Genomic DNA, 20,680 nt, shown 5'->3' with positions numbered 1-20,680 from the left:
AATGCAAAGCTCCCAAGGGACTCGTTAAAGCAGATAACTGGGGCCTTGATTGCACAAACTTCTCAGAGACTCAGGGTGGGAAGGAAAAAGGAAAGTACCTTAAGAACCTGAAGTACCTTGAAGCATTAATGAGCCCCACTGAGTGTTGTTACTGACAAAGGCTCTCAAGGGACTAATTACAGCAGATAATTGGAGGCCAGGATTGCACAAAGCTCTCAGAGACTCCAAAGCAAAAGCCAAAGTCCTTTGAAAAAGCTGCAGTCCCTGGAGCATGAAGGAGCCCCCAGGGCCATTCCTGAGCAAGGCTCCCCAGGGACTCCTTCCAGCAGATCCCTGAGGCCACTGGCATGTGGGCTAGGGGGGATGCTGAGGGCAGGCCAAGGGGGTGACAGTGGCCAGCCTTGCTGGGGCTGTGCCAGGAGGCCCCAGGGCCTCAGGACAAGGTGTCTCCTCAGCCCTTGCTGGCACAGCTTTGGCTGCTGTGGCCCAGGGCACCAAGCCTTGGCTTCTCTTTGTCCCCGGCTGTCATCAGTGCCTCCAGTTCTCTGCTCTGCCTGGGGCCTGGGGACACTTTCTCAGTCATGTCCCTCACTGGGACCCATTAAAAGTGAAAGAAACTTTGGAGTTGGATTCTGACTTGGAGTTCTTGAGAGCTTTCTTCCCCTCCCTGTCAGGGACTGATGTTCAGGGCCTCAGCACAAAGCCCCAAGAGGCTCATTAAAGTCCTGCTGCTGTGTCTGTGCTGCTGAGCTGGGCCGGGCTCCTGGCACAGAGGCAGCTGCTGGAAACCAAGAAGAGCTTCAAAAGCACATTTCTCTTGCTGAGCAGCTCTTCTGCCAGCCCAGCAGGGCTGGGGCACTGCCTGCAGCCACCCTGGGCACAGCCCAGAGGCACAGAGAGCTTCAATCAGTCAGGGCTGGGAAGGTGCTGAGAAGTGCCTGGGGCAGAATCCCTGCCAGCCCTTGGCACAGGAAGCCTCTGGCTGCAGGACAATGCAGCTGCAGCTCCTGGAGGCATCTCCTCAAGCTGGAACATGCCAGTGCCTACAGACTCTGTGAGTACATTCTCTGCCTGTCCCTTGTGCAGAGCAGCCAGGGGTGCCCAGGGCTGTCCTGCAGAGCAGGGTCCTGCAGCCCAGGGCGCTGTGCTGGGGCAGGGACTCTGCTGCCTGCCAGGGACAGCTCTCAGCCGGCCCGGGGAGCTGCTCCCAGCGCTGGGGAGAAGCTGTGGGGGGAAGGAGCCACCCTGAGCAGGGCAGGGGCTGCTGCTGAGAGGGGCTGTGTGGGGCAGGGCTGCTCCCAGCTCCAGTCCTGCCTGGGCACAGCTCCAGAGGACACTTCCCAAAAGAAGGTGAGACTGGAATTGATGTAAAGATCAGGAGCTTTCCTGAGACTGTTTTCAATGTCTTGCTTTAAGCAGGGTGGGAAAGTTGAGATGATGACAAAAAGATTTTTGCTTTTTATATATGTTTAATATATTTTTAGATCTGTAAACTATTATTATATAGTTATAAAATGATAATCCTTAATTAACTCTATTAAACTACTATTATATACTTATATAACTATTATCTTTAATTAATTCTGGTATGTTTCCTAACCTTTCTCTTAGATTTTAGAACTATAATCTCATCTTCTAAATAGATTTCTGAAGTACCATATTGTCTTATCATCAGAAAGAGGAGCTACAAGAAGAACATTTTGTTTTTTAACCAGAATATGAACAGTCATAACAGAAAGTGGGGCAAAGAAACCCTTGGACCTACTCCAATGGGTTGACCCTGGGGTGTGTAACTGGGGCAGCTGAATCTCCTATTGAATGTTTCTGTTAAATATCCTAATTAATCAATCTTAATAAATTGTTGAAATAAGGGGCTGGGTGTGCCTCAACCCCACTGGGACACCTGGAAGTTTCCAATAAAGGTCTGGTTTTTACTTTACTGTTCTAACACTGTTGCAAAGGTTTGCGGGTTTTTTCTCTTTTGATTATAGACAACAGCAGGATGAGAGAAGCAGAAGAGGAATTGTAATCCCAGAATCACAGAACATTCTGAGTTGAAGGGGACACACCAGGAACAGCAAAGTAATGTTGGAACATTTACAGAGATGCCAGAATTGTAAGTTTGGGTGCTCAGTCTCTCTGCTGGGAGGCTCCTAAACAGCCTAAATGCACTGCTCTGATATTGTCATTGGTATCTGGGGCTCTCAGGGAGGCTCTGGCATCTGCAGCAGCTGAGTCAGGCCCTGCCCTTGGGATTGCTGCCAGGCAGGTGTGTCCATGGGAATGGGGTGTCCCAGCTTCCCTGTGTCCTGTGGGGCTGTGGGCAAAGCAGTCCATGGGAAAGGGGAATGAGCTGAGCCCCCTCCCTGAGATCCCATCATGGGCACACCTGGGGATCTCCTTGCTGTGTCCTTCCAAGCTCTGAGCTGCCCTCCTGGCTGCAAATCTGTGCCAGAGCCTCTCAGAGTTCCCTGAATGTCCCACGGGGAAGGGCAGAGATGCCACAGCTGAGGAAATGCTGTTGGCTCTGCCAAGGGAGCCGTGAGTGTCCTTGGCAGATGGGGGTGCTGAGACCTTGCCCAGAGACCTTTAGAGAGGGTGAGACATTCAGGGATCCCTCTGCTCTGGGCAGGGCCTGGTTTATGCCAGGGTGACACAGGAGTGTGATTGTGCTCTGATTCCAGCCAAAGGTGCAAACCCAGGGCAGTTGGGAACAAGCCCATCCAGCCCCTCACCTTCCCTAAGCCACAGGGAATCCTTTGCCTCTCACATCTCTCAGTGGGAAATTCTGAGTGCAGCAGAAATGCTGGGGATTTCTGACCTCAGAGAACCAGGAATGATTTGTGGGTAGGAAAATAATTCCTAAAACCAAATCCTGCCATACATTAGAAGTGTGTGTGCAGATGCTACCAAGCCCTTCTGCATTAGGAGTGATTCTCCTTTACAAATCCTGAATTTCCAGCCTTGTCCCTCTCCTGCATGGCCACAAACCCAGGGCAGCAGGGCAGGGATGGCTCCTGGAGAGTCCCCAGGCACAGGCCTGGCTGCTCCTGGCACACTCAGACAGCACAGCTGGAGCTCAGTCAGGGACCTGGGTGAAGGTTTTCCCAGAGCAGGAACAAGGGTGGGTGAGTCCCAGCCTCTCCTGATTTGTCACTGCTCTTTTTCTTCATGAACAGGTCTCCATGTGCAGCCACAGCAAATGTCCAACAGCAGCTCCATCAGCCACTTCCTCCTGCTGGCATTGGCAGACACGCGGCAGCTGCAGCTCCTGCACTTCTGCCTCTTCCTGGGCATCTCCCTGGCTGCCCTCCTGGGCAACGGCCTCATCATCAGCGCCGTAGCCTGCAGCCACCACCTGCACAGCCCCATGTTCTTCTTCCTGCTCAACCTGGCCCTCACTGACCTGGGCTCCATCTGCACCACTGTGCCCAAAGCCATGCACAATTCCCTCTGGGACACCAGACACATCTCCTACACAGGATGTGCTGCACAGGTTTTTCTGATTATCTTCTTCCTTGGATCAGAGCTTGCCCTGCTGACCATCATGTGCTACGACCGCTACGTGTCCATCTGCAAACCCCTGCACTACGGGACCCTCCTGGGCAGCAGAGCTTGTGCCCACATGGCAGCAGCTGCCTGGGCCAGTGGCTTTCTCAATGCTCTCATGCACACAGCCAATACATTTTCCCTACCCCTGTGCCATGGCAATGCCCTGGGCCAGTTCTTCTGTGAAATCCCTCAGATCCTCAAGCTCTCCTGCTCCAATTCCTACACTAGAGAACTTGGGCTCATTGCAGTCACTGCCTGTTTGGTATTTGGCTGTTTTGTGTTCATTGTTTTCTCCTATGTGCAGATCTTCAGGGCTGTGCTGAGGATCCCCTCTGAGCAGGGACGGCACAAAGCCTTTTCCACCTGCCTCCCTCACCTGGCTGTGGTCTCTCTGTTCATCAGCACTGGTACATTTGCTCATCTGAAGCCCCCCTCCATCTCCTCCCCATCCCTGGATCTGGCACTGTCAGTTCTGTACTCAGTGGTGCCTTCAGCCCTGAACCCCCTCATCTACAGCCTGAGGAACCAGGAGCTCAGGGCTGCAGTGTGGACACTGATGACTGGATGGTTTCAGAAACATTAAACTCCTGGAACATTTCTGCAAATCACTTATAATAAAAATCAACTTTGATACTTCCTGTTGGTTTAATTTTGGAGGTATTCTGTGTTTTCCTTTTTTAATCCTGTCCACAATGAAATGTCATTGTTTGTGCCATTTCTCATTTTGTTTCTCTCCACCATCCCTGTGGCCAAAGACTGTGTCTATGAGGGGCTGTGCTCTTGGTGGCTTTCAATGAACTAAAGGATCTCCCAGCAAAGTTTTCTCCAGAGATGCCCCTTTTGTTCCCTTCTCTGGAGCTGCAGCAGCAGTGTCTGTGTGCAGAGCTGGGGGCAGATCAGTGCTGGCACAGCAGCTGTGCCCAGGAGCAGCAGCACTTGGTGTTGCCAGTGCTGCTCCCGTGCCACTGCCCCGCTGCCCTCCTGGCCCTGGTGTTGCTGCAGGGCCTGAGCGCTCTCGGGGCCGGGCACAGCCCTGGGGGTGGCAGTGCCGGGGCTGCAGCAGGGACAGGCCATGGGCACTGCTGGGGCAGCGCTGACGCCTCAGGGCAGGGCCTGGGGGCTCCAGGCTCCTTGCCCAGGCTCTCTCAAGAACACGGCCAGGCCAAAGCTCAGCACAGAAAACCCCCGTGAGCAGCCCCAGGGTGGCCGTGGGCAGGCTGGGGGCAAACAGCATGGCTGGGGCTCTGCAAGGTCCCTGGGGGAGACGGGAAGGAGCAGCAGAGCAGGGGCTGATCCATCCCCACTGCGCTGGACACCCCAGGGCAGCGTCCCAGAGCGTCCTCATGGAGCTGCCAACAACATCCCCCCTGTGCAGCCCTGGCCTCTCCCCCAGCTCAGAGAGGTGCCGCATCCTTGCAGGCACAGACACGGCAGCACTGGCTCAGGAGCCCCTGTTTGCACTGCCCAGAGCAGGCGTCAGCACCCCCATGGTGCTGCTGTGGGGAGATGAACCTGAGGGAGCACAAATGCCATCAGCCCCTGGGGCCAGGAAGGGCTGGGGGACGGGAGGGAAACCACTCAGGTTTGTCGTGGCCTCTGGAGTCACACAGAAAGTTTGTTCCCATGAGCTGTGAGTTTCCTGTGCCACTGCAGACGTTGTTGCTCAGGACCAGGAAATCCCAACCCTCTGAATCACACCTGGGATCGAGATTAGTGGAACTGCTGGAATGACAAGGACTGGAATGCTGGTGGAAAAGCCTGCACTAATTTAATTAACCCAATTTCCTGATGGAAAATAATACAGGAATTTCCTTTCTGGAATTGGAAAAGCAAAGAAACGTTTTTTTAGGAGGTGTCATAGGCACTCCCAGACTGGGGGTCTCCCTAACCCATCCTTTCTGGATTGAGGAATGGAAGTTCCTGGGATGAGCCAGGATTAACAAACCTCTCCCTCAGGTGTGTGTTCCAGGATTTTCCCAGGTTTTCCCAGCTCAGGTGAGTCATGTGCAGCATTCCAAAGGGATGGAGCTGTTAAGTGGGAAATCTATGATTTTCCCAGATGTTTTCCCATTTTCTCCCAGCCCAGGTGAGTCATGTGCAGCATTCCAAAAGGATTTGTTAAAACCAGGAAGGATTTTGTTCCCCGTGGGTATAAAACTGTCTCCAAAACCCTCCCAGAAAGGCCAAATCCCGATTTTAGCATCTTTTTCCACCTCCACTGGGTGAACCAAAACTGCTGGGTGTGGTGTCACCCACTGGCTGGTCCTTGGGGAAATCTTCTCCTCACTCCCGGGATGGTCCTAGGAGGGTCCCGGTGTCCCCTTGGATAGCTCTTGCTAAAACGCGATGGGGTTTCCTCAGGGAAGTGACAGACCCGAGAGCGACTTGCTTTCTGCAGCTGGTGCTGCAGGAGACGCTTCTCCAGGGAACCAGGGAACCAGGGAACCGCTGGCAGAGCTCCCTGTTGGGCCCCACCTGTCGCGGCGAGCGGAGGTGGTCAGGGTGCCGCGACCTTCCCAGGGAAGCGTCTCCTGTGGCACTTCCCCTGGGCGCACAGGCACGCTTGCCTTGCCCCCGTGATTCAGCTGCGAGTCCTTCAAAGGGCTTTTGGAATGGCCACTGTTCCTCGGGTGCTGCCGAAGAAAAGAGACGGGAGGCACCGTGTGGGGTTCCAAGGAGGTCTTTATTCTTCTCTCCTGAAGGGTCCCAGAGACAACAACTGGCCCAGGCTCAGTGAGAGCAGGGATTATATGGGAAAAGCAGGGGGTGGGGTGGAGCAACAGGGACAATGGTCTGAGGAGTCAGGGGTGGAACAAGGGGGAAGGGCCAACAGAGTAAAAATAATATGCATACAGGGGGAAAGACATGTTGGGAACCACTTAACGTGTGGCTGTAAAAATGACAGCTCCCCATCGAGGCCTTTAGCCTCTGGGGGAGAGCGGTCACTGAAAGCCTCCTATGGGCTTTTCCTCCAGGGGAGAGTGGCTACAGCATTGGCTGCTTCCTCGGCCCCCACAGTTCCCAGTATCCAGTTAACATCGCATAGTTCTTGGCATCATTCGGGCCCAACAAAGGGTTTACAATAGGAAACAACTGGTCCACTGTACCCTGTAAGGCTCCACTAGCAATTTCTCCCTGCACACGTGCTCTGACCATCTTCATCACCAACTCCTTATCTGTTTTCCTTAGTGCTGTCATCATGAAATCACCTCAGTCTGGGTCTCGGTTCTTGACTATTAACTCCAATCTTTTTGCCACTTTGCTAGGGTTTTCTCTATAATTATGAACTTCTTCCTGCCAGTTATTCAGGTCACCAGTAGAAAAGGGGATCTTCACCCACACAGCTTCTCCTGTGGGACCCACTATTTGCCTTAAGGGGGTGACTAAAGGCAAAGCTTTCTTGGTTTTATTCCTTGTACATGTTGTCACTGGCATACTCACACTTGTCCCCTCACCAGGATTATTCATCTCATTCTCACTTTCATTTAATTGAGGGAGAGGACTGGTTGCTTGAGGGGGAAGGTAGCGCTGGCCTGGAATAACTCGGCTGTGAGTCTTGGACATCTATAACAGTGTCTTCCTCATGCTTTTTTGCCAGTTTCAAACATCTTTGCCCTAAACTACATGCTGAACAACATCTCTTTATTTTCCACCTGTTATCTCTTTCCAAAGGAAGGACCAAAGTCTCCTGGGGGTCTAAATCAAAGCCATATTCTTTGTGCCACTCAGGTTTATTCTTCAGGGTAAAAAAATGTGTCTGCACATATCACTTGGTCTCATTTGTCTTCTTTTCTTAAAAATAACATCAACTGTAACAGTGGATGATCATTTAAAGTTCCATTAGGCAGTCCATTTTCACCACTTTCTAATTTTTACCAAGCCTACCGTTGGTTACAGTATTTAATCAGATCACTTTGCTTCAAAAAATGACCCTCTGGGATTCCTCCCAAGTCTTTCTAATGTGCTCAAATACATTCTAGTGGACACTTCGTGCCTTGGCCCAGATGTTCCTTGTCTGTGTCACATCCTGTGAATTTAGAATGGCCACCAGCCGGGACATGTCCCAAGGAGGCGGTTCCAGATTCTGTGACAGGCCCCGTGCCCTTCCTGCTGCGGCTGCGTCGGCAGCCCTGGGGGCTCCTTCTGCTGCCCTGAGCCTGCAGAGCAGGGCAGCGTTTGCTGATGGTTTGAGGCGTTCCTAAAGATCCTGTTGGGCTGTCAAAGACACTTTGGGCAAGGGATTCCTTCCAACCTGGGCCACTTTGGGGGGGATGGGGGCAGCCCAAGGGCAGGTGGCAGTGTGCGCAAGGGCCCTTTGTGACACATGGTCACCATGGGATGGAAATGGACAGGGTGTCAGAGGGCCCTTTGTGACATGTGGTGACATAGGAGCTGGCGGTGACAGGGCCACGCCACAGTGCCCAGTGCAGGCGACGGGACAGGACGCGGCAGAGCGGTGCTGTGAGGAGCCCCCGCACAGCGCACTCGTTTGTGTCGGACCCGGAGCTTTTCTGAGCCGTTATTCCTACAGGTGACCTCGAGGCCAGACCACGGGACTTGCTGACCTGTGGCCTTGCCAAGGCTTCTTTTCTTAAGGTTCTCTCAAGGGCAGACTGTGGGATTTGGTGACCCGGAGCTTTTCTGAGGCATCGCCCATCCCTGCAGTCACTGCCCTTGAAACCAGACCACAATCCTTGACGAGGAGCCTCCTGTCCTTGTGGCAGGAGCCCTCAAGACCCAAGTGCAGGACTCGCTGTCCTGCTGTCTTGCCAGGACTTCAGTCTTGCAGGTGCCTTCCAGGCACGACTGCAGGACTTGCTGACTTGAGCTTTCCCAAGCCATCTCTCCTGCAAGTAGCCATTAATCCAGTCCCTGCCATGGAGCAGCGACCCCCAAGAGTGCCCAAGCTGGCCTGGGTGGAGGAGGAGGAAGAAGAAGGCCCTGGAGCTGTCCTGGCACAGGAGACTGAAGAGGTGCAGGAGTTCCAGGCACCACGGGAGGGTGAGTTGCAGAGCTTGGCCTTAGGGCTAGTGCCTGTTGCCAGCTTGGCCCCATCCCATTCCATGCCATGCCATGCCATCCCCTGGTGCTGTTCCTATGGAAAGGATGGGAGAGTCTTGAAGAAGATACGGAGCAGCAACCCCCAAGAGTGCCCAAGCTGGCCTGGGTGGAGGAGGAGGAAGAGGAAGAAGGCCCTGGAGCTGCCCCAGGACCAGAGACTGAAGAGGTGCAGCAGTTCCGGCCGCTGGAGGAGGGTGAGTGGCAGAGCTGGGCCACAGGGCTGGTGCCTGCAGTCATCTTGGCCCCATCCCATCCCATTGCATCCCATCTCATCCCATCCCACCCTGTCCTGTGGAGACACACCCATGGACAGGATAAAAGAGGGACTGGTGCTGCCCCCCCAGCAGTGGCTGTGCTCCATCCCCTGAGCCACCCCAGGGCTGTCCCTGCCTGGGGAGTGCAGGGCTGGGTTGTGCTCTCCAGCCTCTCCCGCAGCCCCTCAGCTCTGGCTGCTCTTTGCCAGATGCAGCCATGGACCAGGCACAAGAGCAGGAGCCTGCCCGTGGCCGCTTCCGCAGAGCAGCGCAGGTACCTGCAGCCATCCCCACCTGGGCTGGGCCTGCTGGCACTGCTCAGCCCAGCAGTGGAGCTTGGAGCACTCCATGGAACATCCCTGATGTTTCCATCTCCTGCCCTTCTCCTACAGCTGGTTTGCAACTTCATCAAGAGAATTCGGGAGGAAGGGACCAGTGCCATGGCCACTGGGGTCAGACCTTATTCATACATCTTCAACACCAAGGCCACTGCTGCCCTGCTGGATATGCTTGTAGAGGAGGGTTTTTACAGTCAAAAGCAAGTAAGCAGCCTGTGGCCAGGGTTTGATGCTCCAGGGATCACTTGGCCTCCCAAGCCACACCTGCTGATCACTCTAAGCCTTTGAGGCCATTGCAGCGTGGTGACAAGGGAAGCACTTCTCTGGGGAAGCTGGGGACATTCCTGACTCCCTCTGGCAGCTTTCCAAGTCTCCCCTTGTGCTTTCTCCAGGTGCCTGCCATGGTGAGGTACATCCACCAGTGGCTCATGGCCAATCAGTTCTCTGAGCACAGGCTGAACAGGACCCTGCTGGATCTGAGCGAGGCACAGCCCACTGATGTGGTCATTGCTCTCCTGCGTGTGGCCCCAACGTGTGACAGGTACGGGGCCCACGTGCCCAGAGGGCTCAGAACTCCCCAGCCCATCAGCCTGCACAGCCCTGCCCAGGTGTCTGAGCAACAGAGAGTTCCAGGGTCCTGTGTACCTGGGACCTTTCCCAGCCCTGCTCCATCGGCCCCTGAGCCTGCTGCCATGCCATGCCCCTTCAGGCCCTGTCCCTGCAGGCCTGGGCTGCCTGGGTGCTGCTGCTGGCGAGGGGCAGCAGGCAGAGGCAGAGCTGGCAGCCAGCTCAGCTCCCCATTGCTGCCCAGGCCACGGGGATGTGTCTGAGACCCCCGTGAGACAGAGCTGTCGCCCCACAGAGCTGCTATGACCATGTGGAAGACGATCTTGTGCTCGCCCAGGACAGCGGAGCAGGCATACCTGATAGTCCTCGATGTGCTGGGGAACTGGCCAGAGCACAGCACGTGCACCTCTGATGGAGACAACACGGGTGTCTTTGCCCTGGCTGTGAGTTTCTGCAACTGGCCTTTGCTCAGCCCATGGCCAGCCGTGTCTTCAGCAGCTCTGTTTCCTCCTTCCCCCACTGCATCTCCCTGCCTCAGGCACCAGGCTGAAACCTGGCCTAGGGGCAGCTTCAGGGGCACCAGGCCTGATGCTCCCCGAGGGTTTCCCCTGACCTTTCCCTCCCATGCTCAGGCCCTGCCACAGAGACACCTCAGCACTGAGCACTGTCTCTGGGTTCTCTGTCCTCTGCAGGCAACTATGCTGATGTGGAAGATCCTTCAGATGCCCTGCGTCCCACATGTAGTGACAGTGCATTTCCCCCGCCTCTTTGTGCATCTGCTCTTCCAAGTGTTCTTCAGCACTTTGGAGATGCCAGAGGATCTCAATGCCTTCTGGAAGGGATGCCAGGAGCAACACGGCCTTGCCATCAGCCCCAACAGGTGCTCTATCCCACTCCTCCTGTCCCTGCCATGTCCCCATGGCAGGAGCCAGTGCTCCCAGCGTGACCTGGGCTTTGCTGTGCACACAGCTTTGCAGTGCAGGCCCTGAAGTCCCTGCTCTGCCAAATGCATCGTGAGGAAGTGGTGGTGGAAATGGAACACAAGCGTGGCTGGGACAAGCTGCTCAGTGCTGACACCCACCACTATGCCGTGGGTCTGCTGGCCAGGTGAGACCCCCTTCTCCCCACTGCCTCTGACATTTGTGCCCTGTGCTGAAGTTTCCCAACACAGTCCCCACTGTTGTGGGCCAGAGGGCCTCGTCACCAAGGGACAGCTAAGGAGACTGGAAAAGGCTGGGAGAGGCGGGTGCCCACAAGGAGTCACCTCCCCAAGGGCCCAGGTCCCCTTGCAGGACAGTGGTCAAAGATCAGAGCTCTGTGAATCAGGCCTGGGAGATGTTTGTCCCCCTGGCTCACAGTCTTGGCTACTTTTTCACCCTGGCAGGGAGATGTCGTCTGCCTCTATCCCCTTGTGTTCCCGCATTGTTCCCTACCTACTCCAGCTGCTCAGCACACAGGAGGCACGCTGGGATCTGCCTGCCCTGGCATTCCTTGTGGAGGTGAGCCCCATGGCCAAAACTGCCTCCCTGCAGAGCTGCCTGCCACCTCTCTGCCCCCTCACAGCTGCAGCTGCCTGGGATGGTGCCCATGCCCTGTGTTGGTTCTGGGCTCCTGCCAGCTGGCTCCCCTGTCACTGCCCTGTGCCTTTCAGATCCTGGACTACCTGGACTTGAGCGAACGCAGTGCTAACAGAGTCCTGGAAATCTTCTCAAGGCACCTGAGTAGCGAGAGCAGGGACAGGCGTCACCTGGCACTCAGGGCCCTTTTCAAGTTGATTGATGATCCCTCGATGGTGAGAAGTGGGCAGTGGCTGAAGCAGTGCTGGGGAACGCAGTCACTTGGGCTCGGCTGGGCTTCGGGCACCGAGGCAGCTGCTCCCAGCTCTCCTGCCTCCTGCTTCAGCTGCCTGAGTGCTTTGGGACAGGCCTTTGGCCTCTTGGCCCTGTGGCAGCAGGGTGGCGTTTCACAGACTTGTCTTCCACACAGGCTGAAAAAATGCAGAGCCTGACTGAAAGTCTTGTGGAGCTCCTGTGGGATGCAGATGGAGAGATAGTTAGGAAGGCAATCATGGTGCTCAGCTTTATAGTTTTGGACAAGGACATGCTGATACCCAGCCACATGGCTCTGCAGCTGGCTGAGGCACTCCTGCCACTCTTTGACCATGTAAGACTCTGTGCCCCCAGCCGAGGCCACTGGGTGCTGCCCAGACACTTGGTGCCCTGGGGATTTGCCCACCTGCGCCCTGCTGAGCCCCATGCAGACAGGGCTGAGGTGTTTTTTCCTTCCTTTCATATAGGATAATAGCCAGGTGCAGCTGGTGTCCATATTATTCTTCCGATCGCTGATGACTGTTCTAACGGAAAAGGAAAAAAAGGCCCTGAAGTCACACGTGCACCAGAGCCTGCTGCCACTCTTCTTCCACTGCCATGACGAGAACCAGCAGGTGGCGGAGGTGAGGACTCCCGGGCTGCTGCTGTCACCCGGGCACGGGGCTCGGCCGCCTCCTGCCCTGGCACCTTGCCGGCTGCAGCCTCCTCCAGGCCTTGGCACACAAATGCGGGTCCTGTGTCCTGGCTTGTGGGGCCATCTGCGGGTCTCTGCTGCTCTCCAGGCTTCTTGGGCAACGCTGCTTTGTGCGGCTGAGTTCCTGAAGAGGAGAGATCTGGAAAGACCAGTGAAGAAGAAGAAGCTGTGGATGATCACCGAGTGCCTGGTAAGGACGGCTTGGAAGGCCCAGCCTCAGCCTGGAGAAGCCCCCTGTCCCCAGCGCTCGGTGTGGGGGCTGGCAGCTGTGCCCCTGCCCAGTGCCGCAGCCGGCCACACGGCTTCTTCTCCAGGCTCCCGTGGCCCCGAGCCGGGTGCCAATGGAGCCCCACACTGGGGCTGCGGGCAGGGGCGGCACCGCGGCTCCCCGGGCAGCCGCCGGCCCTCTGCCCCCTCCAGAGCCCGGCGCCAGCGGCTGCTGGCCGGGCCTCAGGGCTGGGCGGGCACGGGAGGCCGGGGCTGGCCGCAGAGGCAGAGCCCGCACCAACCCTTCCCTCCTGCCTCTCTCTCCAGCTGGGACAGGATGAGAGGCGAGCGGCTGAGCAGCTGCGCCGGGCCCTGCCGTACCTGCAGAGCCCACAGGAGACCCTGCGAGAGGCGGCCATCAGGTTCATCGGTGAGCCACGAGCCCGGGCTCCCTCCCCGCCCCGCCGCAGCTCGGCCCCGGCCCCGGCTGCTGCCCCGGCAGCGGCACCCGGGCCCGGCGCCCTGGAGCCCCGGCTGCCCTCGGGGCTGCTGCTGCCGGCCTCTGGCAGCCGTGCCCTTGGGCTGAGTCAGGATGCGGCAAGGGCCCGGGCTGAGCCCTGCCGGGGCGGGAGGCCGTGTGGCCACAGGGCTGGCAGCGCCGCTGGCAGGGAGCTGTGCCGCTGGGGCCCTGACAGGCTCTGTGTTCCCAGGGATAGCCGGGCGGCTCCTGAGGGGGCAGAAGGAAGAGATGCAGCTCATTTACAAATGTGAGTGAGGGCAGCGGGCTGTCAGTGGGGCTGGCAGGTGGAGCTGCAAGTCCTGGCCTGGCTGCGGAGGGCTCAGCTCCCCGTGTGGATGAGGGGCGGCGTGAGAAGAGCACACCGAGATTTCAGGGGCACATGGGACATTCGTGGCCAGCAGCTTCAGGCTGATCCCCTTGGTCCCTGCTCCCTGCTGGCCATGGCAAGAGCCGACTGGGATGGCCCTGGCAGGGGGCTATCCGTGGGCCCTCACAGGTCTGGGATCTGACCGTGGCTCTGTTCGTCTCTCTTCCAGCCCTTGTGAACATGGTGGATGGCAGCAGCCCTGCCATTGTAAACCTGGCAATTCAAACACTGTACATCCTACAGGCAATAGAGAGGGCTCGATATTCCGTCTTTGATAACCTGCAAGATCAGCTACGCAGGGCATGGAGGACACGGCCTCGTCTGTCGGGCCTAGGCTGGCTGTGCTGCTGGAGCTCTGCAGAGAGCTGATCTGGCAGGCTCTGTCTGCTGGGCACCACCTGAGAGAGCAGCGATTTTCCTTTTCTCTAGCATTGTTCCTTTATTTTTTTTTTCCTTATGTATATAAATATAGCATATTACATAGGCATATAGTTATAATAGGCAGTCTCACAAGACCTTTTTTTTGCTACCCATGGTGTACAGGGCATAGGGGAAGAGAGGTGTCATGAATAAAATCTCTCAAGAAATCCACCCCGGATGAAATACTGTGTTTAGTTATGTACAGTTAATGTTCTTATCCCATTTGTAAACCTTGTACCCCTTGTTTACTCTGATGGTTATTAGTAATGTTAATTACTTACCAGTTTCTGAAGTGTTTTAAAGGTTCTTATGAGACATTCCTGTACCCTTTCCCCTTACTTCCCTGCTACCTTGTAACAGAGCTGCTCCCATGGGGGCTAAATCCAACTAACAAAAGCAACCCATTAGAAAGGTATGCCACAGAAGGAGGCAACTCCCATGGTCACTGTGCCACACTAGAACAAAGAAACTCCCAGGAAGCTGTGTAACCGAGTAAAATGCAAACTAAGGGGTGCAGGACACCAAAACAATGAGCTAACAGAGGAATAAAAGGACAATGAAACATATTTGAGCAAGCTATGATGCAAGATCATCTCCCTGCATCACCTAAACCTGCTTAGAAACCATCTTCCTGCATCACCATGACCTAAGAGGACTGGAAAGGACTGACAGCCCTAGACAGCAAACCAGAACACCAGGTCCCTGACTACTCTCATGAGGATGGAAGCCCCAGCTCTGCAGTGTGTGCTGCAAAGCTGAATTGTGTCTCCTCTTTGGAGCTGACAGTGTGGGAATGGCCGTGATGCAAGCAATCCCTTGGGCCCCTGCACCCCAAGAGCTGAATCTTAATAAAGGCATCAAACAGGAGTTTTGTCTCCTGGCCAATTTCTTTCAATTACCGTGTGCTGCACGGGCCGTGGCCGAGGGGGCCTGGACCCACCCGGAGCTCCTCCCGGAGCCCAGCGGACTCCAGCTCAGCGGGGCCGGCAGCGGGGCACGGCTTAGGCTCGGCAAGGTGTGAGCAGCCGTGGTCCGGCCCAGCCTCAGCCGGGGTCCCGCAGCCTCCCGTCCCCACCCGGTCACTGCTGGGGCCAGCCCGGCCCCGCCAGGCCGAGCCTGTGCGATTCAGCCCTTCTGGGACACAGGGCCAGAAAGACTTCAGCCCTGAAGCAGCAGGCTTTGAGTTCAAGCCTTGGGAAGCACTTGCCAAAGGCTTGATGGCAATTCATACGTTCATCAAGTCACTCCACTGAAAGTTATGTTTCTAGAATCTTCCTGTATCTCTCCCCCGATTGGTTGCAATTTATCACAGTATTTTGCATCTTTCTAACCCCAGTCTGTGTCTGGACCCATGCCCTCAGACTGCACCCTCACACCTCCCCTAGATATTGTTGTGTCTGCCCCTAGGCCTGGTCTTTGCACTTTGCTCCTGTGCTGCGCAGGCTTTATGGGCCTCATCCCTACTTGATTTTCCTATTCCAGTTGGTTCTGGGGACTCCAGCAAACCCGCTCCTTTAATTTCCTCCTCGGTTGCCCGGGTGTCAGGGGACCCTGAAGCTTTAAGGATTGTTGTGGCCACTGTCAGCACGACTGCAAGGGCCGCAGTGCAGCGGGGCCCGGCCCGACCGACAGCCGGGTACCTCCTCAAAGGTGGAAGCAAGAGAGAGATTTCCCAGGCTTGCCTGTCTGCAAAATGTCAATCTCACCGAGGTGGATCCAGCTTTTTAAATGCTTTAATAGGTAGTCAGTTCCCACAGCTAGCCAGCTCTTGGATTTTGCTTGGCACAGGGGCAGCTCTCACTTAGCAGCTCCTCTCAGTAAAATCATTTCCATGGGGGGCTTCTTCCCTGCTCACCAAATAGCAATTCATGCAAAAGCAGCACAAACTGTTCTTCCTGTCCTCCTATCTTTGCCAGAGAGTGCCTTTCAAAGGGATAATAATTGGGAGGGAGGGAGTTTACATTTTCCATTGCAAAGGAGCCTCCTGCCTCCCTTAGCAGGCCCCTGTCTTTCAAAGGAAGACACACACGGTCTCCTTTTGCACCTTCACTTGGCCCCAGCCACTCCTGATCATTTGAAGGAGCGGCTCAGAAGAAGGGGCTGCAATCCCCCAAGGCCTGGGCTGCTCCAGGCCGCTCCTGGTGCCTTGGGCTGTTGAAGGCGTGCCGGGGTGGCCTTTGTGACACAGGCATGGGGTGCCGGGGTGGCCTTTGTGACACAGGCACGGGGTGCCAGAGTGGCCTTTGTGACACAGGCACGGGGTACTGGGGTGCCCTTTGTGACACAGGCACGGGGTACCGGGGTGCCCTTTGTGACACAGGCACGGGGTGCTGGGGTGGCCTTTGTGACACAGGCACGGGGTGACAGGGTGCCCTTTGTGACACAGGCACGGGGTGCTGGGGTGGCCTTTGTGACACAGGCACGGGGTGCTGGGGTGGCCTTTGTGACACAGGCACGGGGTGACAGGGTGCCCTTTGTGACACAGGCACGGGGTGCTGGGGTGGCCTTTGTGACACAGGCACGGGGTGCCGGGGTGGCCTTTGTGACACAGGCACGGTGCGTCAGGGCCCGTGGTGACGCGGGACCTTGCGGTGCCCAAAGTCCATTGTGACATGGCAGAGCCCCGCCCCGGCTGGGGGGTATATAAAGGGCTTGTGGGGCCTGGGTCAGTCCCAGGACAGTGGCTGTGTCCAGGTACCTGTGTGTGCCAGAGGACTGCAGGCACGGAGGAGGAGAAGGCGAAGCCCAAGTCCCAGCCCCCCAGGCCCTGGCCCGGCTCACAGAGAGCCCAGGCCTTGAGGGAGCAGCAGGAGGAGGCTGAGAGGGCAAGCAGAGGGAGGAGAGGAGCCGTGGAGTCCTGCGCTGAGGAAGAGCCAGAGCTCTGCCCAGGAGAAATGAACAATTTCCAGCAAGGGACTCCAGGGGAAGCCTGCACTGAGCCACAGCTGTCCCCAGGAGAAGCCCAGAGCTGCCAGGAGCTCTCTGAGTGGGATGAAGGCCTTGAGCAAGAGCTGGTCCAAGTATGGGGGAGCTACTGGCATTTCTGGGACTGGGATGAGGGCAGGGAGCAAGAGCCCTCCCCAGTTGTCTCCGAGTAGGGCGAGTGCAGGGAGCAGGAGCCGTGGCAGGCGGACAGTGATCACTGTCAGGAATTCTCAGATTGGGAAGAATCTCCTGAGCAGCGGCTGTCCCCAGGAGAAGGCACGAGCTGCCGGGCACTCTTGGACTGGGAAGCTTGCCGCAAGCAAGAGCTGTGCCAGGATGGCCAGGAGGTGACTGGAGGCAAAGCAAAGAGAAAATCCTCCAGGTCCAGCTGGGATGATGACAGTGATGGAGAGCTGGCTCAGGACAGCAAGGAATACTGCGACATCCTGTGCAGCCAGTTCAAGGCCTGGCAGCGGGAGGACGATGACTGGGATGAGGTGAGCGTCCTGGAGCTGCATGAGGAAGGAGAAGAGGCCAGGCAGCAGAGACTGGCAGATTTAGCCCGAGAGGGAATCCTGCTGCCTGTCCCTCGAGAAGCTTGGGTGGAGTGCCAGGAGCCCGAGCTGTGCCCGCAAGAGCAACTCTGTGCCGGGCCTGGCCCTCTGGCAGCCCAAGCCACAGTGGAAGATGTCTCTTCTCCTGGGCAGCCGCTTCCCCACAGGAAAGGCCGCTTGCTCTTGAGGCAGGCACTGCAGGGGCTGCGGGGGCTGCGGGGGCTGCGGGGGCTGTTCCGCTGCCCCTGCCTGGCGGCACAGCCACAGGATCAGCGCCCGCTGCCAGCAGTGCAGGGCTGCAGATGGCGGCTGCCCCGCGGCCTGCCCGGCGCCCTGAGGGAGCCGCACGGGCTGCCCCGGCCTGCGCTGGCCCTGCGGGCCGAGTCGGCCCTGGCCACTCTGTGGCACCCCCGGGGCGGCTCCCCGAGGGCACATGGCAGCCCAAAGCGGCACCCAAAGGGGGACCCTCGCTGCCGGGGCTCAGCGCCGCATCCCGGCCCATCGTCCGGCCGGGAAGGCACCTGGAAAGTCATCGGCTCCCAGCGGCAGCCTGGCACCGCCAGCGGCACCCCTGCACCGGGTCCCCGAGGGCCACAGCCACATGGCTCTTGGCCCTCTGCAGGGACACTGGCTCCAGCTCCTCCCTGCTGGACTCCAAGGCCATTTCCTCTCCTCCGGAAAGGACTCCATGCTGATCCTGGGGCACTTTGGCCATGAGGAATGGACACAGACAGGAGGTGTTTCTCCCAGGACACGACGGCGGCCTGCTGGACTGCAACACACACAATTCTAACAAAAGACAAGAAAGTTGTGTTTAGGAAGTAGTAATAGGAAAGAAAAAAACCCAACACCCCTCCCCCTCCACTAAAACCTGCATAAGACCCTCCAGAAACCAAAAAATGATAAAGAATAAGAATAGGAATATTAGGAAGAAGAGGTAGAAGCTGAAGTAGATGAAGACGTAGTAGTACTTAAAACATGGAAAATTAAGAATAAGAATAAAATGTTGGAGTCTGGAATACAGAGTGTGTGCTCTTGTTTCTGATACTTAGTTATAAGATCCAGGTATAAGTTCCCCCAGGCAGGGCAGGTCTCTGGGTGTTGCCCCTGGCCCAGATAGTTTTCAGATGGGAAAAACTATCAGAGGTAAGGTTTTAGAAGACAAAATGTCTTCCCTGCTGACAGCACCGTAAGGAATAGCTGCAGGGCAGAGTTTTAAAAACAGAGGTTGTCTTGACCTCTCTACAGCCTTGCATGGTGCTCAGCATGATAGATCAGGGGAAAAAATATTATAGTGGTGTGGTAGCAGCCTCAGGGAGACACAGAGTTACATTGTCCCACCCCAAACCCCTTGAGAAGGGCGGCCCAGGAGTTCTGATTGGGTTTGAGTCCCTGAGGGGTTCTCCCTTGCTGTGCTTCTACTGGTCCCTGACCCTGAACTCCACCCTCAAAGGTGGAAATCCTTAAGAGTTCTGTCCCTCAAAAACCCCTGCTGTGCCTCTGTTCGGGGCTCTCTGTTCTGGACCTGACTTTGTTCCCATGCTGAATAAATGGTTTCGTGAACCGGGAGCCCGTCTCGGTTGGTGTTTGATGCTGGTCCCCAGAATCCTGCTGCTTCCCTGGACGAGATCCTGAGGTTGCTGACTGCAACATATGGTGAGAGATTGCGTGGCATCCAGTGAAGCATGAGAACAGCAGGACCCGGCTCCATGGACACCTCGTAAGTCACCGGCTGATGGCTTGAGAGCCAGCGAGAACCCGCCTAAGAAATGAGGACTCGAGAGTACCTGGCAGGAAGGCTGGGTTGGGAGTGCCTCGGGCATGGGGAAGAAAAGGGCTTACAGAGGTGTGGGAGCCGAGACCAGACACTGGGACAAAAACCTTACATCACCCAACGAGACATATTATGGACGATTATATTAACATTGTGGACGATTTTGGACGGTATGGCTCTTCTGGTGGACTGTTTTTGTCTTCTGTGAAGTTCCTTTTTTTTTTTTTTTTTTGGTGTATACCTCCCTGTACCTTCCCCTTTCCTCTGTTCCTAAGGGCAGGACAAAGGGTGAAAAAAGCCAAGATGGCTCGGGGCTGCTGCCAACTCCCCGTCACCCTGGTGTCTTTCTGCCATCCCATCCCTGTTCTGAAGGCAGGCAAGGGACGGAGAACATCCAGAGTGATGCAGGTCTGCTGCCATCTGCCCGCTGTTCCGTGTCCTCCTTCACCCCCTGTCTTTCCATATTCCCCATTTCCTGGTCCGGGAAATTCCGTCCCGGCCTCCCCCCCCATCCCAAGATGGCTCTGGCCACGCGGTCTGGGATCCCTTGTTTCCCGCCTTGCTCCTTCTTTTCCAGCCCCGAACCTTCCCTTCCCCCAGTAACTCCTGCTTCGCTCCCACCCCTTTGTTCGGTGCTCCACCCCTGGGGGCTCTGCCTTTTCCATCGTGGGCAACACCTCCTCCAGGGAGATCGAAACTGGAACCTGAGCTCCCAAAGCCAGTGTTTCACCGAGATCATCTAAAGCAGCTACACCCACATGGGAACCAGAGCCGAAACTGGAGATGGAAGAACTCTGCCCCTCGTGAGAGGAGATCTAAGAGCTGCACCCTTCCTCAAAGAGAATCCTAAACTGCAAGAGACTGAACTAAAAAACCATTATGTTTGCATTAAGTACCATCACTGTTTCATTTGCCCGGCGTGGTCCGAGATTGAAATGTTTGTTTTCAATATTGTTTTTTCTGTTTGCTTAATGTGTTTTGTTATTGAGTTTTTGTTGTCCCACAAAGCAAAGCGGGTGCTCTGTGGAGGAGGTGAGATTTTAAGGTATATGTTTGGAAACATTTTAAGCTCCTAATTAAAATAAAAATAAAAAAAAAATTAAAAAAAAATAAAAAAGGAGCAGATGTGGCAGCGGCCTCAGGGGAGACAAAGATTTACATTGTCCCACCCCAAACCCCTTGAGAAGGGCAGCCCAGGAGTTCTGATTGGGTTTGAGTCCCTGAGGGGCTCTCCCTTGCTGTGCTTCTACTGGTCCCTGACCCTGAACTCCACCCTCAAAGGTGGAAACCCTCGGGGGTTCTGTCCCTCAAAAACCCCTGCCGTGCCTCTGTTCGGGGCTCTCTGTTCTGGACCTGACTTTGTTCCCATGCTGAATAAATGGTTTCATGAACGGGAGCCCATCTCGGTTGGTGTTTGATGCTGGTCCCCAGAATCCTGCTGCTTCCCTGGACGAGATCCTGGAGTTGCAGACTGCAACAGCAGGGTATTGGATGAAATACACAAATTGACACATTGGGGGATGCAGGGTCTATGTGACCACTCCTTGAGGGAGAACATCTGCATAGGGGTTTATGATATAGCAAAGGCCATCACTCAGGGCTGTGTAACGTGTCAAAG

The 20,680-nt window shown here is 56.1% G+C and overlaps 3 protein-coding genes across 4 annotated transcripts in view; 2 read left to right on the top strand and 1 right to left on the bottom strand.

Moving 5' to 3' along the window:
- LOC147647145 (uncharacterized) overlaps nt 1–20,680 on the bottom strand; it is a 446,158-nt gene that overhangs the window by 377,361 nt on the left and 48,117 nt on the right. The gene's annotated exons all lie outside the window — the stretch shown is intronic.
- LOC147647149 (olfactory receptor 14J1-like) lies at nt 750–4,188 on the top strand. Its single transcript, XM_086872519.1, has 3 exons — nt 750–1,054; nt 1,992–2,116; nt 3,180–4,188. Exons 2-3 carry the CDS (start codon nt 2,086–2,088, stop codon nt 4,133–4,135), a joined length of 987 nt encoding a protein of 328 aa, XP_086728645.1. The 5' UTR covers nt 750–1,054; nt 1,992–2,085; the 3' UTR covers nt 4,136–4,188.
- LOC147647148 (maestro heat-like repeat-containing protein family member 7) lies at nt 7,964–13,980 on the top strand. Of its 2 annotated transcripts, XM_086872623.1 has the most exons (16): nt 7,964–8,553; nt 8,658–8,807; nt 9,077–9,141; nt 9,260–9,409; nt 9,598–9,746; nt 10,068–10,215; nt 10,465–10,652; nt 10,742–10,879; nt 11,157–11,271; nt 11,424–11,564; nt 11,759–11,935; nt 12,069–12,224; nt 12,384–12,485; nt 12,830–12,932; nt 13,213–13,269; nt 13,559–13,980. In XM_086872623.1, exons 1-16 carry the CDS (start codon nt 8,430–8,432, stop codon nt 13,756–13,758), a joined length of 2,163 nt encoding a protein of 720 aa, XP_086728749.1. In that variant the 5' UTR covers nt 7,964–8,429; the 3' UTR covers nt 13,759–13,980. The 2 variants fall into 2 exon arrangements, with proteins under 2 accessions (XP_086728749.1, XP_086728750.1); XM_086872624.1 differs by lacking the exon at nt 9,077–9,141 and having other exon boundaries at nt 7,966–8,553.

The sequence above is a fragment of the Cyanistes caeruleus genome, unplaced genomic scaffold (assembly GCF_971803275.1).
Source record: "Cyanistes caeruleus unplaced genomic scaffold, bCyaCae1.hap1.1 HAP1_SCAFFOLD_65, whole genome shotgun sequence".
Taxonomy (NCBI): domain Eukaryota; kingdom Metazoa; phylum Chordata; class Aves; order Passeriformes; family Paridae; genus Cyanistes; species Cyanistes caeruleus.
The sequence above is the reverse complement of the archived record's forward strand: the minus strand, read 5'-3'. Positions and strand labels throughout refer to the sequence as shown.

What these genes read in the sequence shown, in the direction of transcription:
- LOC147647149 (XM_086872519.1), top strand. Translation starts at nt 2,086, where the DNA reads ATGTTGGAACATTTACAGAGATGCCAGAATT. An exon ending in TTTACAGAGATGCCAGAATT is followed by an intron (nt 2,117 to 3,179) that starts GTAAGTTTGGGT and finishes CTTCATGAACAG; the next exon opens with GTCTCCATGTGCAGCCACAG.
- LOC147647148 (XM_086872623.1), top strand. Translation starts at nt 8,430, where the DNA reads ATGGAGCAGCGACCCCCAAGAGTGCCCAAGCTGGCCTGGGTGGAGGAG. An exon ending in GTTCCGGCCGCTGGAGGAGG is followed by an intron (nt 8,808 to 9,076) that starts GTGAGTGGCAGA and finishes GCTCTTTGCCAG; the next exon opens with ATGCAGCCATGGACCAGGCA. An exon ending in GGATGATCACCGAGTGCCTG is followed by an intron (nt 12,486 to 12,829) that starts GTAAGGACGGCT and finishes CTCTCTCTCCAG; the next exon opens with CTGGGACAGGATGAGAGGCG.